This window comes from Rhopalosiphum padi, chromosome 2 (genome assembly GCF_020882245.1).
Source record: "Rhopalosiphum padi isolate XX-2018 chromosome 2, ASM2088224v1, whole genome shotgun sequence".
Taxonomy (NCBI): Eukaryota; Metazoa; Arthropoda; class Insecta; order Hemiptera; family Aphididae; genus Rhopalosiphum; species Rhopalosiphum padi.
The window spans coordinates 55,898,605-55,918,714 of NC_083598.1; the positions used below are offsets into that span (position 1 = coordinate 55,898,605).

Genomic DNA, 20,110 nt, shown 5'->3' on the forward strand with positions numbered 1-20,110 from the left:
TTTAATATGTATATTAAAGTATGAATTATACGAAGGAAAATTACATAGAAGCTTCAGCTTTTACCATTAAACAAATATCGTAAGCCCAATGAATTGTTATGCATCAGAAATATTATTCATTAGCATTATCATAATATTATAATACACAGAAATATAATTTTTATTGAATTTAACAAAAGGTTTTTAAATTCACAAAATGTCGATTGAGAATTTAAATATTAAGTGATTTTATTATTTAAATTTATAATTAAGATAAATTAAATTAAATTGATGTCAATAAAAGACAATGATATCACAATAAGTCTTTAGGGGTAAATATATTGTAAATACTGTTATAATTGAATTCAATCAACAAGAATAATTGGAACCATAGTATCGGAAGTTAGGATGGACCCGAAGACAAATTCAACGTGCTGATAAACCTGTAATTACTCTTAAAATTAATTTTAAAATACAAAGATTAAAACTAACTTTAAACTAAGTTTAAATATTCATAATTAAAAATTACTACTATCCGTTTATCCATACGTTTATGCACTGTTAATAAATCTATGTCAAACAGAAAAACACATTTATAATATTTATACAATCATGATTTATGTTCGAGAAAATATTAATCGTGATATTATTCTCAATCGTGATATAATAATATACAGTTTAGTTTTAATATGTGACGGTGAGAGGGACATTTTGGCTAGTCCTAGGAACTGAAAACTATACAGAACCAGTATACAGAAAAATAACTTTAAGAGTTTTCTAGTGTTGTACGAATTTTTAATTTAAATACATACTTACACAAACAAAAACATAGTTAATTTAATTTTTTTTATATTATTTTACATTTTAGACGTTCGATTCCCTAACTTGCCTTACTTTGAGTTAATAAATTATCAAACAAGTAAAATACATATTTTGTTTCTGTGTACGGTAATACAAATAAAGCATTTAATATTACATCGGATATGACTGTATGAATTGATAAGAAAACTTATCAAATTACAAATGTATACATTCAAAATAAAAAAAAACCTTAATTGTTCAACTTTATTGCTTATATATAAAATTGTGTACTTCGAATAATATTATGTTATCGATGGTTATTTGAAACATAAAAAGAATCCGTGTAAAATATAATCAATAAATAGTATTATTCCAATGTCCCTGTTTGTAAAAGCGAAAAAAACGTGCACAGTATAATAATAATTAATAATGTGTGTACAACCTACACACATAATATTATTTTTATACAGTATACGTGTGTACGGTGCTGTTATAAATTTATAATGATATGATTTCTATACGTAAATTATTTTTGCAGGAACTACCAGTGCGAGTGAACGCCAACGGACACGTATACGGTCAAGTAGACTTGGACGACGACTCGGACAAGAGCAATAGCAATTACCAAAGGCCGTACGGTGTGACACGCCGACCATCGGTTCTCTTAAGTCCCGATTACACGGGTAAGTGCGTGAAAGGCATGATGGGATATGTTAAATTTATCCATAATAATGCACATTAGTCATATACGCGTATTCAACTGTCTGGCAGAAGTCGTGATAGAGGAATGCATCAGCAAGCTCTTAATGAATTTAAAACTTTGAACCAATAGCTCATAATATTTTTTATAAAGACTAAGTTAGTAAGTTAGTTGGATATTTAAATGGTAGGAACACATCGATTTTTTTTCTATAATAATGGATTTCAGAAATAATCCACTTAGGTACTTGCTTGACTAATTTGTATATTATATTCATACATTTTTAAAATTGACTTATGAAATGTACGCCTATTGCCTATATTGTATTATACAGGTCTACAGGTTAAAACGTTTATCGTGCGCTCTGAGTAGGTATATTAGTTTAGTATTTAAAGAAATATTATATGATTATGACCTATATACATTATGTACTGTACATAGTATATAATACGTATTTTAAAATATCACCCGAGACCGAAATAAAAATGTGTGAAACCGTTTTGGACCGTTTCCAGAGAAAGATCGCAAATACACCTCTTGCCTCAAATCAGCATTTTTATCCCTTGGGTGTGGGTTATTTTTTTTTCTTGTTTTGTGTCAAATAGATACGCTATATAGAGGATATATGTATACGATATAAAATATTACATAGCTGATGGTTAGGTCATGGCATATTCCTTTTTTCTATATAATACACATGTATATATAAACATTAAACACGGTACCTACACAATATTATACAAAAGACAATATTGCCGTCGGTAAAATGGACAATACGTACTCGCGCGACTTTAGTATAATAATAGTAGTAGTTGTTATTGATATTACTCGAGCTCCAGAACGCAGTAAAGACTGAATAGTTTATTTTTATTTTTATTTATTATTATTTTGTATTTTTTAACACCGCGCCTATACAGTTTGTATGGAAATGTGTCGTGATTAGGTGGATAAAGCTTGTAAGGGGGTATAAATAAATTTCATTAAAATTGTTGTGCACACATTTTTCATTCGGGAAAAAATATATATTATACATGCCGTTCTCGAAGTTACTACAGTTTCTCGGGCCGGCGATAGTCACCCGGCAACGTCGTGACGGCAAACTGACTCGGATTTTAATAAAAAATTTAACGTTCCTCAACTATATCGTATTGGACGGTATTTTTTTTTTTTTTGTATTTGTTCAGACTATGTATACACAGTATAATACGTGACTCGTACAGTCGTACAGTGCTTAACAACAGCACAGTATATCCCAAAGAATTTATAAAATAATATTGTTTTATAAAATAAATAACCACTCAGCCTACACGAATATCGTTAATAACAATTTGTTAAAAATATATACATATTATTAGAATTCTTTGATTTTAACATTTTTTACCAAAAAAATATCGAACTCGACATTTTTATCAACATTGTATGTATAGAAAGAGATTCTATTGGTAAATTTAATTAGTTTTACTACAACGATTCGTAGTAAGAGTAAATAGTTGCAACTTTTACATCAAAATTAAGATTTATTGCGAGCTTATGTACAATAAGTTATCATATAATTTAATACTCTTAAAAAATATTTTCTACAAACAATGTAAGCTTTATTGAAATTGATAATATAGTTTTTTCTCATCATAAGTAAATTGATTTTAAATTAAATACTTTTTAGACATTAGGCGTGCGCAGACATCATTGGCTGGGTAAACTATATAAAAAATTGAGCTCTTTCACTTCGCTGAAAAAAAATGCTTCAATAAAATCACAATTTATTCTCTTTAAAATATAAAATGTATTAAAAACTTTTAATAAAAAAATATTTATTGTCTTAAGTTCAAGTCATCTTTTTATCGGCAAAAAGGTATAAGCGTATAGGAAATAAGCGGAGATCCTTATAGCTACTATTTGATAACTGGCTATGTCGTTGCAATATATACGTTCAACTATTTCTGTAAAATAAAAAAAAAAAATCGACAAATTAATTTATTACCGTCCAAACACGAGTATATTTTTTCATAACAAACGAACAACGCGCGAAATAGTATTATTTGACAGCTTCTAAGCGTTCAAACGTCCTTAACATTATAGTTGAAAGATAATGTAATCAGTATGGAAATTGTCTTTCAGATGTTCGGGACATCGTCGCCCAAGAAGAATACGCCATACCACACGTACGGCGGTCGACGTCAAAAACGTTAACACTGCACAAAAGTCAGATGTCCGTACACGACGACACGTTGCCGCGCCATCACCAGACGCTGGAAAAGTATTACGCCGCATCGGATATTTGCCAAGTACATATTATTATTATATTATCATTACGTCGTACGTTGTAATTGTCATCGCTATTTTTTTTTTTTACATTGTAAACTGGTCGTTTCGTCAGTGACATTGTAATTTTCCGCGACAGTACCGATAACACCGACACAGGCCGTGATGATAATAATATTATCTCACCGGATCGACCGGTCATCCGCGTGAACGCAAAATAATAAACACCGGCGCGTGTATTATGCGGACGCGTTGACAAATAGCTCGTGTCCCCCGGGTCGGATTTAACAGAACGCATTAGTGCCCCGGGACCCCGAATAATGAGACCTCTGTTTAAAATATTATACATGTATTTCCCCTCCCGCCCGTCAGGCGCGACGCGACTAAAAACTATCGCCACGTTTATGCAAACCGTGTAAAAATACCGTGGTTTTCGGAATTCAATATTTTGACATTATTCGTGGTTCGCATAATATTCTCGTCTCTGCCTACAAAATAATCAGATCGCGTGATAGTATGAACCATTTAGTGGTACGGGCGATGGTCTTTAGATGAATTAACACGGGTTTGCTCGCGTATCTATAATAATATGTTATACGAAGCATTGGAGCGCAATGGTCCGTATAATTGACTTATATTGCGTGTGAACGATTTCCAGTTTCACGTGAAAAAAAAATATCGTATCGACTGGTTTATTAAAATATTGTATGGGTATGTATAGAGGGAGGAGTCCGTGAGACAGTACAATGAATACTATAGCATATATACACTATACGGACAATATACGTTGCGTTTATAGATGTCCCCGGAAAGGATTCCTCTCCAAGTCCGTCTATCGACCCAAATTTGACCGTTAGTGTCGCTGTACGCCGTGTAAGTGACGTATATGTATATATATGTGTGTGTGTGTGTGTGTGTGCAAACGCAATTTCGATGGATATCAATCACGATTCCGGTTAAGCCATCGTCACAGAGACAATATTTTCCTATTAACATTCGGCGGTGAGCACCGTTGTGTGCTGTATATATATATATATATATATATATATGTGTGTGCGTATGGCCGCGTGTCTGTGTGTGCGTGTATTTTTTACGTCCGTTGTAGGACATTAGGATGAAGGTTTAGTCATTTTCCGGGTCGTAAGCAGTATACTACGCCACGTAGTATTATACGGTTACGATTTCTCCTGCCCTATTCGAGTCCTAACGCTATATTCATGTCACACTCTGCCTCTCTGTTATTAAACAAGCGACTGCGCATGTCTACACTGACCGAAATATAGCGAGGGAATAGGGTCGGTCGGCACGAGCTAATGGCCTCGTGTAATCTAATATTGCCCGCGGCGCGTTGTCAATATTGTACCGGATAATTCGAATAATCGAAAATGAACGGTTAACGCAAACATTCACTGTTGCCTCCACCACCATCACCACCACTGTCAGATTTAGAATTTGACACTCCAAAACGTTTACCCTATCGTCTTCACTGAATGTAATTTACTGTTCAGTAATGTGCTTGGAAAAAATAGAGTAATAATCAGACAAGCAGCGAGAAAGGGAAGAAGACTAATGGATACATAATAAAGAAATAAAAATAATAAATACACACTTTAGGAATACTATGTACTTACTATAAAATATTGTGATTTGATTATTCTCAAACCCATCATTTGTATGTCAAGAAAAATTATGAAATGTGCAATAGTAATGAAAAATTACTGTTATAGTACAGTTTAAGTAAAATAACAAGTATAGATAGTAGATCTGACATCTGCTGCTTTTTAATTTTAGCTTGCTAAAAATCATGATAATAGTCGATCAAATATCCATGTGATGATAAGTGAAATTTGAATCTCAGTTAATATTATTATTATTCAATAAACAGGTACCGAGTGTGGCAAGTATTTGTTATGATAACTGATCGAGATTTTACATTTTACATTTTCAAAACCATGAAATAATAGAATAAAAATTTAAAATAATAAAATCGCGAATATACGGTAAACGCGGAAGAATCTGCTAATCGTATTCAAAAAACCATAGTTAATTAGATGCGAAACTAATTGCGCGCATGTTTTAAGAGTTTAGTCGCATAATTCATGTTATAAATGATTATTATGAATATAATTTGCGAGTGGCACGCGATAAGTGTATACCACTGCCCTCTTATTATAATACAGAATATTCGTATTCAATGCTCAAAGAACGTACACACAGTATTATATGACCCATTTGAGTGTTGAGTCTCTCCAACCCCTCTTACGCACCTTAATTGGTCGATCTCGATCACGAATAATAATAATAAAATAAAAAACGATTACAAGTGTTCTTGACGTTCTTGTTAGTAGGTACTGCGTAGTTTTATATAAATCGTATATATTGCTAGTTATTAGTTTCCGACCGGATGTGTGTGTTTTATTAGAAATTTGTTTCATTTCACTGATAACGACGAGACCGCCGGGACAATATTTTTAAATAATTATACGAAAGCAATTTTTTATTATCCTTATTTTATTTTTTTTATGTCTTCTATAACTCAATTTTTTTGTTGAATATTTGTTTGTTTTCCAAACTCAATGGTGCTGGAAACTTATTTGTATTTATACAGCATTTGCTCGACCGATCGTGATTCCGCAGTAAATAATTCAAGAAATACGATCGAATAAATCACAGACAATTCTCTTTTTTTCTTTGTATTCGATTTTTTAAAATTCGTTTTTAGATTTTTAAATGCTTTATAACCTAACTCTTCATTAATATTATATATAATGCATTTTTTCGTAATTTATTCACCAATCTGATTATGTATTTATTATAGTATTTATTTTCGGGGCAGGAATATTTTCGCCCAAAAATGACCTTTTGCTTTTTGCCCAAATATTTTAAAACCATTTTACCTTTTCGCCTAAGAATATTATAGCACTTTTTGACCGGCTTTTATTACTCTCCAAAAATATATTTTTTATTTGTACATTTGTAAGTATTTATCATATTATATTAGTTTATTATAATATAGTTTTAAGAATAAAAAATAATATAGATTTGTGTAAAAAATATTATAAATTCAAAAAAAATAAATTAATATAAAAATATAATATATAAAAGTATAATTTATAATAATTAAATGCCATTGATTTAATAAAATCATACCGACTAATCGTTCCTGTTTTATATTGTAGTTTTTGCTCATCGTACTTTATAAAAATGTGGTCAAAAAGTGGTATAATATTCTTGGGTGAAAAGCGTCTTGCCCTTATTTTGCAATATTTGTAATATCTTGCACATATATACAGGTAGTTCTTAAGTTCAGCGTGATGTGTTCTTTGACAATAGAATTTTTTAAGGGTTACCAACCCGTAATCGAGGTTAAAAAACCGGAACTTGCGGAATTTTTCATTTTAATAATAATAATAATATCAAAATTCCACAAGAAAGTAGGTATATAAAATTGAGTATATTGAATGTAAACAAATAATTTATGATTGAGAAAGCTCAGACCGGCGTTAAACTTGGCCAAAAAAAAAGAATTTAAAAATAAAAAATTACACAGAAGAACAATATTACCAACGACGAGACAAAAACTGCCTTGCGTCAGATGGATTAAAAATCAGAAACATAATAATATGTATATTGGTATCCATTAGTTTCTTTGGTGGCTCTAGCACAACGATAGCACATCCTTAGTACGCGTATCTGAAATAGTGGGGGGAAAATGTTGAAGGCATATTATTAAAAATAAAAATATTACATCATATTTTATTTTATAATTTTATGTTTATTTTTAACACATTAATACTATAATGTAAATACTTTTTAATTTTTCGTTTTACTAAGAAACGATGAAGAAGAAATTTAGCGTAATGGAGCAGTAGGCAGTTTGATTGAAAATACAGGGAATACTATTTTGAAAGTATAGAATGCTATTCCACAAACGTATTACACTTTAAAGAACATTGGTCATATATTTGGCACATATTTTGTCAATTTTTTCTTCAAATTATTCATACAAGTCGATATTTTCGGAAATAAATTGCATTAAAGCTGATCCAAGAAACCGACTAACGGATGAATGCAGTGCCACATGTACTTTACTAAAACCTAATACATTATATATATGAATTAGCAACAACGAATTAATAAATACTAAAGTATAATGTTAAATATCATATTTGTTTACTAACTATATGGATAAAAAAAAAAAATTATAAAAAAATAAAGGTAGGTATTACTACCTAAGGTACTACTAAGATATTACCTTAGTTTTATTACTCTAAGCCTTAGAGTCTAAGGTATTACTTAATAATATAATAATATACATCGTATTAAATCCTATCTATGTTATATTACAATATCTCACATATCACTTTAGGAAAAGTTTCTAGTTTAGATTTTAATTCAATTTCAACATCAATTGCTTTTCAGTTTTAATACGATAAAATTATTAAGATATGATTTTTTTTTAATAAAATAACGACGTTGTGTCGTTTTAATCAACTTTCAACTAAAAACACTTACAATTTCTATTCATTTTAGCTTTTAAAACATATATCTTTTCAAATAAGTAAAAATAATAATAATCTTTTGAAATACTAAAGTATTCATATAAACGTTTATGTTTTAATGATTATATGGGGCGTGCTATCATTTTAAATTTGATTGTAAATAATATATGATGGGAATCTATAAAATCGAAGAGTATAGTTTACTAATTTATTTATTCTCGGAAACTACTTATGAATTGTTTATTGCTAATAGAATTATATATTTTTAAAGAGTTTCGATTAAAAATGAATAACATTACGGATGAGAAGATCCGAGCAATATTACCCGATAATTGAATCCGTGTTTTACGATATAAAAACAAAAATAATACACACACACACAAACACGCACAAACACATATATATGTATATATGTTTATGTTTAAGCTGCAATACAGGAATGGTGATATTTCGTACATTGTACACGATGATACGTTTACACAACGCACGTTATACACACATTGACCGCTAGTTTAGATGGAAAGCGTTTCTAAAAGTTTATCGTTTTGTTTACTCGAATGTGTATGTGAAACACGTGAAACATATACGTTCGTAGTAAAAAAAAAAAAAAAAGTAATAACGAAACGAGATTTTTATTCCACGTTACAGTTATATTTACAAACTCTAAGGGTTTTTTCTGCGCACAGTGTCCAAATGAAATAATAATAAAATAAAAAACACCTCTTAACTGTACAAACAGAACGCCGAGGGTATACACGGTACCTACGTGTGTTTAATAACGGTCGTTGAAACTTAAACGTTACATGAAAGTACGGACGTTTGATATTATTGTGGAATATTATTCACCGGTCGATCGATGGTACTTAATTCGGCTTGCTCACATACAAATGCCATTATTATATACCGACACATCGTCAGTTTCTGTTTTGAATAACATATAGTTTGAACTGTTTGAAGTATATAATATTATATTTGGTCGTCAATAATAATATTTATACAGTATGCGTATGGCATACGCATTGTTAAGGGCTTTACTTTAATTTTTAACATAATTAATAAACATAATTTACATAAACATACTAATACTACAAGGTTATCTCGAAAACCATGTTTGGCCAACTGAATTCCTGGATAACCTTGTGCTTTAGTGGGTATATATATATACTCACGTAATATAAACATTGTTTAGCCCAGATAACAAAAAAGTATATCTCGTTATAAAAAAAACTTTAATACATAATTATCTAGATACCGATAAGAATATGAATTTTTATGTAGATAAAGATAAATGCGTTTTTATCTAAATAAATTATTTTTTGTTAGAAATGCATATAGCAATACATATATATATTTTATTAATTACTATCATTTTCATTAATTTTTTTTAAGCTATTATTTTATTAATATTATACTTATATAACAAATTAAAAAAAAAAACTATTGTATTGATCACCAAACAAGTTTATTACAACCAACCAAAATCGAATGATGGGCGATAGGTAATAATGCAGTAACGTGATGGCTGTTTTGACTATTGGTAATATTGTAATTACGTATTTTCATGTGAGATGTGTGAAAATTAAAAATGCGCATACAACCACATAGGTATCAAAAAAAGACTTTATTATTTTAACTAAAATAAGAAAAAAAAAATCTGAAAACCTGATAAAACCACGGATTCATGCTATATATTAAAGTAATTCAAATATATTTATAATGGATGTTTTTTATCATATTTTCTGATCCCCGGGAACATGGCATTATTTGTATTTGTATGTATGTGTATGCATCTCGTAATAAGACAAGTAATAATTGAACTGAATATACATTGCGAAATAAATTTTGTATTTGCTAAAAACACGAACGTAGTAATTTGTTCAACCGAATGACGAACAAAGAAAATAATCTAGCAGTTGAATATTTTGAAAAACACGATTTATTTTAGCTAATAGGGATTTTTTAATAATAGTAACTGGTATAAATTTAACTTGCTTTTCTTTGGTTATGAATATTTACTTTTAATAATTATTGTAACTATTATATATCAGGCAGATATAACACTCCGCGTATGATACACGAACGCTATATTGAACAAAAAGAGAAGCATTTTCAGCTGTATAATATACCATTAGTGACTAGAATATTATTCAACCTTCTTAATTATAAAATAAAAATTGTATATAATCTTTTAACTACTGTGTAATAGGTGTATAAATGTACAAATAATACAAATAATACCTATAATTTTACCAATTTAAATACCTATTCAAAACCGCGTGATCAGTTTCTGAGTTCCTAGTAGACACTGCAATGATAATATTATGATATTAGGTGGTAATACTCATGAGTCTCAAACAACCAATTAGTTTACCAACTAATAATAACTACCATGTCTTGTTATTGAGCATTGTTTAAAATAAAACAACAAAATATACGATTTCCAAAACAAAATGTTCTGTGTACAATTGTACAATAATAATTGGAAAGTATTTCTGTTTCCCTAATGCCAAGATTTTCCGTAGGTGAATATACCCCCGCCACCCCGTTCGCCGCCACCAACGTCGTCCAGATCGAGTAGCAGCCGGGGAGGAGGTGCCAGCAATGCGTCCACTTGTCCACTGACCAGGTCCGACGATACGCTTTGTCAGTTACCGCCAGAAATTCCCCGGGAATACCTGGGCGTCGTTCAAACACTGACCAAGACCCATTTTGGAGAGGCAAGTAGCAAAACACATATTACATATTATGATTATAATGTATCTAAGTAGAACATAGATAATATATAAGACAACCAATAAAAGGAAACAATTGCAGTTCAATAGTATTAATAGCGGTTTCATTAAAATAAACAACAAATTATGTTATTTGAATGGTTTTTCCTAAATAATAGTTATACTCATAAAAAACATTTTCATTTAAATATTTAAATATCTAAGCGTATAATTTAAATGCGAGTTACACAAGTATTTTCATAGTTTTTTTTTTTTTATTATTGCACACAAGAAATAAATAAACCACAGAACTGTTTAAAATTGCACTCTTTTGAAACAAGTGATTGTGTTATTAACTACTTACAAAATATTTAATAAGAATAGTTAACTGAATTAAATTATATGCAAGTACAATATTCACAAATTACTGCCGTATATTATCATGAAATTGTTAAAAATGTCACATAATGTTTGTAGCCGATTCACTATGACTACAAAAACCTCATTGTATTTTTTAATTTACATCGAGATGTCATCAAAAGCGATTGGTTTGCTTTTTTTAATTTACGTTGTTAATTATTTGTGGACAAAGTATCGACTTATAGCACAAAGTCATAATGGTTTTTCTATCGTGTATTATATATGTATATAGTAAAACTGATAATCGATACAAAATAATTGCAATGGTTGAAATGTCTTATTATGTTAAATTATTCTTCGTTACACTTTGGTGTTTGAAGGAACACAATAAAGTGATCCAAATACATTAATAATATAGTATCGTAACTCTCTATATATTTATATATCGATTGACAGGTCAAATCCATGTCAAACATTATTTTCAAAACAAAATTTGTGGTGACATTCAGAGATTAAAATTTATAAAAACTCAATTCATTTTCGGGATCGTTGTTTTAATATTAATCTTAACTACAGCCATATTACTTTACCCAAATTTCGGATTATTCGTACGAAAACATATTTTATATATATATATATATAAATAGGTAACCATAATCGCAGATTTGAATTATAACTACGTCATTTTAATTAAACTTTTTTTCTTATTTTATCTCTATTGTACAGATCGGTTAAACGAAACAATCAGGGGTATAATTCATTGTAAAAACTTTGTCCGACTCAAATCACTATAATAATGTATACATTATTTATTTAATTATGTGTTTTTCGTCAGTATAAGGAATAAAAAATTGTAATGTTTCAATTCGTCTTTTACGCGCAGGTCCATTTATGTGAAATGAAAACGCCACCTGACGAAATTCTACAGCCAGCAGCGACGTCGTCAGTCAATAAGACGTGCAAGTTGGTCACCGTTAAGTCACTGAGAAAAGGCGTGTCCGAATCGACCAAGTAAACAACGATTTTATTCGCCACAGTCGACTAATTGAACAAATCTTACGCGCGGCAAGGGGCTCGCAGTTTGTCCGCGAGGACAGTGCGGGTACCCATTTCGCGCAAAAACTTTATTACATTATAATATATCCATCACTCGGTCGCAAAAACCAATGTTGTGTAGAAAATCTGTCTTATGAGCAATCACGTTTGCGTAGTTTGAAAAAAAAAAACGATAGTGATCAATAATATTGTGTGCGTGATCGGAAAAAAATACTCATCTATACATTTCCACAAATGTCTACACGGTTTCTTTATAAAAATTAATTTTGTAATAACAGTATTACAATATTTTATGCGTACTTACTTATGTGTCAATTCTTGTACGTTTGTTATTGTTTTTGTTGGAACAATTTCATAAGTATATTATCTGGAATATTTAAATCATTTTCTAATCTTGCATACAAATTAGATTGTAGAGTAACTTTATAAAACTGTTTCCGATATCATCTATGTAAATATCCATGATACAATTACGTCATTGTTTTTTTACTGTGTTATTACTTATTATTCAAGAAGGTATAACATTTACACTATAATACATGCATGTATTATTTATTTTGTTTATTATAGACACGATTTTTACGACGAAGTAGAATCGCTGTGGAAAATCAGAGATCCGAATATCACTAGAGTACTGGGATGCTGTCTTACTGAGGAACCATTCTGTTTAATAACCGAATTTATGCAACACGGCGATCTGAATCAATTTCTTCAAGAACACATCGCCCTGACCGCTGCACCTATACCGCCATACGCGAAAACCTTAAGGTTGTACTATATATATTTCTTATTTGATTTGTAAAATATCGCTAATAATTGATTTTCATTCATTTTTCCAGTTATGGATGTCTAATACACATGGCCACCCAGATAGCTTCGGGAATGAAATATTTAGAGGTCATAAATTTTGTTCATCGCGATTTGGCTGCGAGGTAAGAACAACTAGTGAACGCGAAAACAGTTGATTAATTATTAATAATAAATTAAATATTAAATTAATAGTTAATCGTTTACTTTTGACAAAACACGGGTCTATTCAATTTTATATCGACGATTATATGAAAATGTTAATTTTTTTCAAATATACATGTTGATTAGCTAAGACTAAAGTAATAATTATAGTTTGAAATAAAATTCCAATTAATATAAGTAGCTACAAGCAATAAACGTTTGGCACAAAGAATGGTTTTACGTTTAATGTAATTATTTAAAGTTTAAACATAACTATTAAACCTACTTAAATGTGTTTCTCGTTACATTAATGCTTATAAATAAATGATAATAATAAAAAATGTAGTAAAACAATATTATCTACTTTAATAGTTTTAAATAATAGGATCTATAAATGATAATTACATTTTTTTTAATACATATAAAACTTTAATACAGTTACAACTTACAATCGACTATAACTAACAGCTACTGCAAGAGTATAAAATATAATGTGTATAAATAAATATACTACATAACTCATATGTTATTTATTTTTAACAGTCATAAACTAATTGTTCTCTTTATATCAATGAGCCAATACGCTAGTATTGTATGGATATAAACTTACCGTATTTTTATCTAAACACATTTTATTTTGTAAAAAATACACAAAATAAATAAACAACATGATATTATCATATTTTTATGGTATATTATTTTTTTAGAAAACAATTAATTATTTCATAAAAAATTTAAAATAATTAGTTAATTTAACCACCAATTATAATTAATTAACATCGTTTGATAGTTGATAAAATATAAAAAAATTTATTTTAGTAAATTATATTTTTTTTATAAATTTATGATATTATCCAGATAGGATTAAGCAGACTGTAGTGTTCTTTAATGTCTTCTCCTTTTAATCTACATGTATAACACATATATCTATGAAAACTATTTCATATTTGACGCTATTGTCTTTAAATGCTCAAATGTGTTTATTAAATGAAAAAAAAATCAGTAATTTAGTAAATTGAATTCATTAATGTCAATAGATTATATACGACGAACAAATGAGATGTATAAATTAAACTGCTCTGAAAAATTGGGTGGTTTATGTATAACGATTTCAAAACACATATATTTTTTTTTTTAATTAATTTCATGCATCAACTAAAAAATAAACATTTTTGAAATTCTTTAAACAGTTTAAAAACAATATTACAAGGATAAAAGTTTTTAAATTCTTCTTCTTCGTATATTTAGATTTATTATATAAAAAGAAAAAGATTTTATAAATGGAAACCTATAACAATTTACGATGATACATTTCGTTTAAAACTATTCCGATTAGTGCATTGCATAATCGTATAAGTAATTTACATTAAACGAATGGCTTTATTGATTAGATGTAAAATTAACTAAAATTGAATGATATATATATATATATATATATTATATATTTACCTATATATAGGCCAATAGTGAAATAGTAATGTAATGTATTATTCTATTATACCCTTACGAATAAATATTACGTTAATAATATATACAAACAACTTTCAACACACACAAATTACCTTTTTGAGATAATTTATAGAACTTGATTATACAATTTGTCAACTTTCTCAGAGTTTGTTCTCATTTCTTCGTTAAATCTAGAATTTACGTTAGCATTTTCTATTTCCCCTTTTTTCCATCTTTGAACACGTCATATTTAAATTACACCCATCTAGATAATATAATATATGTTGTAAGAATAAGGGGAACCGAGAATTATTCTTTTCTGCTTATCGATAACGACGACCATAATAATGTTTAAAGTCTAAATCAGATAGGTATACCATCAAACAGTAGAAAATAATTTACTTAATATGATTCACTGCTCGAAAATAATATTTCATTAAATATTACACGTACCTAAACAATAATATTATTTATGCAAAACATTTAAGATGGTACATTTATAATAGTAATTGTGTATTGCATTAAAATATTATAAGACGATACAGTTTTAAATGTTAAACTATTGTAATTGCTCATGGAAATTAAAAAAATATATAATATATTAATATGTTTATCATGGCAAAATAATCCGTTTAAAATAACATTTTATAAATATTTTTACATTTATTTCTCATTTACAGTATATACAGTATACAGTTGTTATTGAATGTAGCGAATATATTTTCAACGTTTACACTAAAATAAAACGTTTGTACCATGACTGATGAGTGATTCCAGATATTATATATATATATATAAAATACATCTTATTTCTATAACGAGCACCGTGAAAGTTTACTTAAAACTTTCGACTCGCCTTTATGTTATATTTTATTAAAAAACACCATCTTGTACATATAAAATACAGCGTGAAGTCAAATAACGACGATGTACTGTAAATCAAATTTAATTTAAAACACGCTCTAATGATGAATTCAAAACAAAATTTTATTATAATTTTTGTTATAATCTTATTAGAGCTTAGAAATTATAGCACTGTAAAAAATAATTTAGCACTTTAATTTGCACTTGAAAGTACCAATTTATATGTTATAGATAGCGCTAAAATCTAGATAATATTATAAAAACTAAACCTAAAAAGACAAAATCATTTTACCATACGGGTGATTACGTTTTATACATTTATAATAAATTCAATTATAATTTTAAATATTCATGATAAAAAAATATAAAATAAATCGGGAAAAATTATTTTATTACATTCATATAATATGAATATGTGACCAGAACTACTACAACTGTTTAGAACATTTTTACGATCATATTATAGGTATTAAAGGTGTGAGGAAATTTTAGATCTAAAAACTATTATCAACATGACATTTAGAGAGAAAAAATAATATATATACAGATGCAAGCTCACGCCGCACTTATATTCTTAATGTTTTAATATAAAAATGTTAAAGATAATACACCTCAAACTTATTTTAATGGCATTTATAATACATTAAGGCTTTTTGCTACTACCACAAGTTCTTTTCAAACTCCTCGATCATTGACATCTTCAATTCTTGTAGTTCCTAGGTTTTCTAAATCTTTGTTTACTCTATCAAACCAACGTTGGCGGGGTCTGCCTCTTGGTCTTTTACTGTTGGGGTTTTCGATTAAGACTTTATTTATTAGTTTGTCCTTTGCCCGCCGTACATGGCCTGCCCACTCTAACCTTTTAGTTTTCAAACATTTTTGTATATTTGATCTGTTGAAAATTCTATCGATCTCTACTATTGTAATTTCCTGATTCCGAGTTTAGTGTGGAGCCATTTATTTTCTTTAACATTTTTCTTTTGGTTATTAAGAATTGTTGTTCATTTCTTTTTGATGATTCCCATGTCTCGCAAGCATACACCTCTATATTAGAATAATAAAAATAAAAAATTATCTGGGAAAATGGATAAAATAAATAAAACCTTTGTACAATTAATAGAAGCTACAATTAATTATAATTTTTAAATTAATTTAAAATATTCGAGTGTACCTAATATATAGATTTATAATTTTGTGAACGTAATATAAATATATCCTGGTTAAACTCACATAAAGGTAAATCGAACATTTTTGTCGAACAAAAAATGTATAATTTTTTTCTATCAGTTCCAATAAAATATCAAAATAAATAATGACTATAATATTGCGGATCAAAGTATTCAGAAAAATATTCTTACTGTAAAAAAAAAACAACAAACAATAATGTAAAGCCCGTTTAAATAGATATATAATAAAATATGATTCCAATCAATATTGAAAAAAAATGAATGAAAATTGACATAGAATAAAAACTAGCAGATCATGAAAAAAAATTATCCCGTAGCTACGCTATTATTATCATACGATAATATGATATTTTATATAAAAAAAAGCACATACAATATTATGGACCGTATATGAAACTACGACTAATGCATCTATCGTTTTTTTCTTCTTCATAGAAACTGTTTGGTCGGCCCCAATTACACGGTAAAAGTATCCAATATGAGTCTGAGCAAAAGTGTATATTCAGCGGACTATTTTGACTTTGAGGGGAGGCCTTCGCTGCCGATCCGCTGGATGTCATGGGAGAGCATACTATTGGTAAGAAAAAAAAACACCAATTGGTCGTAATAATAATAATATAATGCAACTTGTTGACATTTATACTTACTAAAAATACTATTTTTACATTGTCACTCGTCTGTTTTCGTACACAGAACAAATACACACCGAGAAGTGACGTTTGGTCGTTTGCCGTCACGTTGTGGGAAATACTGACGTTCGCCCGAGAACAACCGTATGAAGAGCTTAGCGACCAGCATGTCATCGACAATGTCACCAGATTGTACCAGAACGACGGCAATTTTGTGAGTTTGATTATATGTTATTTATAACACTTTATCGTAATAATAAAAATAAAATAACATCGATCGGTTAAATATAAATACATTTTTAACTTACCACAATTTATAATTCTACCGTATTGTTTTATGTGTAAAATATGACAATAAAATTATTGTATTAATATTGGATTATTGCCTTACTGTTGTCTTTATAATATATTTGCGTACCAAACACGGTTATAATAAACAAAATATTCCAAGTATTAGTCACACATTTTAACTTACAAGATACATATATTCAAGTCCGGATAATAGTTTTTGAGGCCCCAAAGCCAAAACAATCGTCTTTGTTTATAATAATTGCAGTATTTTTATCATAAAATGAATATAAAAATGTGTTTAATTTAAAAATTTATTTTAGTTTTTGCTGTAGCAAATTTTTATACGTGTCGTATACATGCCTCGTTATACTAATATTAATATTAAATCCGAAGAGTTAAATCAAGAAGTATCAAGTGTTTTATTTTAAAAATCTAAATTTATTTTTTTTATTAAATAATTTTATTTGTATTTAGGATTGGACGTATAAAGTATTTTCTTCCACACCAATTTTTTATATCATATTTAATAAGTAATATCTACAATATTATGAAATGTATGATGTACAATTAGGGACCCCAAAAAAACTTAAGTATTGTAACTCGGGTACCATAATGGCTCTCCTAAATCCAAGTTTGCACAAATTATCATTTGGTTTAACACATTATTAGTAACTATTAACTGAGATTTCTAAACAATTTCTCGTCCTTTTCTAATGTGTTTCTGTGTTTCTAATGTGATCTGCCGCCAAGTATTTCGAATAACATTGATTGAAAAAAGTTATATTTATTTAAAGTCAACAGTTCTATAGAATCTCGAATTAAACAAAACTTTTATACATCGTGTGACTTCTGCAATTAAAACTTTGCGCCGAGAGAGTAAGAGACATTGTTTTTTTCAGAATTACATTTTTACTGTATAAAATTGTTCGAAATATTATGTCAATGTACACGTACATTTAAGGATTGATTTTTACTCCTTTTTTAATGTCTGAAAACAGTGCTTTTTCTATACTATCTATGAAATATCTTCATATATATATTTTCACTAGTATCTATACTCCGTAGTTAGGTAATATAGTCTTTGCAGGACAAGTCGATTTAATAATAATTATAATATTATTACGCTTTTCTGGTTTCAAATTTCGATTGATCTATTACGTAACGTCCTCATATACATATTATTATTATTTTGTGCGACCGAACTACTTTTACGTGCGCCATTGTTAATTTGTTATTAGAAAACTTTTGGCCTGCGTTCGCGCGAAAAGTTTGAACGAGTTTCCGCCGCACCGTTTACACATCATTTCGGGCGCACAGAAATAATAATAATATGCATATCGTTGCATGTTGAACTCGTAGATATACAACGAGAAAGGCAAGTAGACACAATAATATAATAGTTAGCACCAATATCTTAATAAACAACAATGGGCGCTTCGTATAGGAAATTCTAGTGCGTTTACAATGGTAGACGGCTACTTGAAAATAATAATAATATTTTTACATGATTATTATTGTGCATTAATTTCGTTATTTTGTTTTGCAAAACATATAACATAATACGATACATTTAAATTATAATGTTAGTGCTTAGTACTTTCGTTTTAAATCAATTATTATTTTTTATTGAATTTCAAATAATGAAACGAAGTATACAAATAATAATGCATTTTACTCAAAAGATAAATGATAATTAGATTTTAAACGAATCAATTTTTTTTTAATACATTATTATAATACATATATATTATTATATGTTATTGATAATTTGTAATTTACTATCACAAATTAAGAAGTGTGCAACAAATCAAATTGGAAAATTATCTAAAATGCTAATTTTTTTTTAATATCTATGTTACAAATTTTATAAATATACGAATATAATTTAAGTTTTTTATAAATTATAAAATGCAAAATCTCATGTAAATACTAAAAATCTATGACTAAGTCTAAAATAAATCAATATCCTTCACGTATATAGTTAATAGTTATATAGATTGTATAATAAGATATATGTGTTAACTGTATATATATATAGTGTTATATAGTTTGATTCAACAAGCATATGCTTAGTGCTTACCCTCCTCTTCTCCTTATTTTTACCATTAATAAAAATGTATTCGAATTCTAATTTTTGAAAATTTTTAATGTAATTATTAATTAAAGACTGAGCGATAAACACTTCTGTTTTTCAAATGAGAATCCCCCCCCCCCTATTGTCAGTATACTATTTATTATAGTGGATAATTTTTGAAAATTTTTATGTTCCTTATTTAAAACACGAATGAGTAGTTTACCAGTTATCTAAATTGCTTATACTGAGGATAATATATAATTATCCTTAAAAATGACTTAACGAAAACATAAA

At 28.4% G+C, this 20,110-nt stretch overlaps 1 protein-coding gene across 1 annotated transcript in view; it reads left to right on the forward strand.

The window, feature by feature from the left end:
* LOC132919685 (discoidin domain-containing receptor 2-like) overlaps positions 1 to 20,110 on the forward strand; it is a 251,170-nt gene that overhangs the window by 226,286 nt on the left and 4,774 nt on the right. Inside the window, exons 11-18 of the mRNA XM_060981460.1 lie at positions 1,319 to 1,463; positions 3,599 to 3,765; positions 10,767 to 10,961; positions 12,199 to 12,326; positions 12,942 to 13,139; positions 13,211 to 13,303; positions 17,258 to 17,399; positions 17,516 to 17,665. Coding sequence (XP_060837443.1) covers positions 1,319 to 1,463; positions 3,599 to 3,765; positions 10,767 to 10,961; positions 12,199 to 12,326; positions 12,942 to 13,139; positions 13,211 to 13,303; positions 17,258 to 17,399; positions 17,516 to 17,665 — 1,218 coding nt within the window. The remainder of the gene's footprint in view (positions 1 to 1,318; positions 1,464 to 3,598; positions 3,766 to 10,766; positions 10,962 to 12,198; positions 12,327 to 12,941; positions 13,140 to 13,210; positions 13,304 to 17,257; positions 17,400 to 17,515; positions 17,666 to 20,110) is intronic.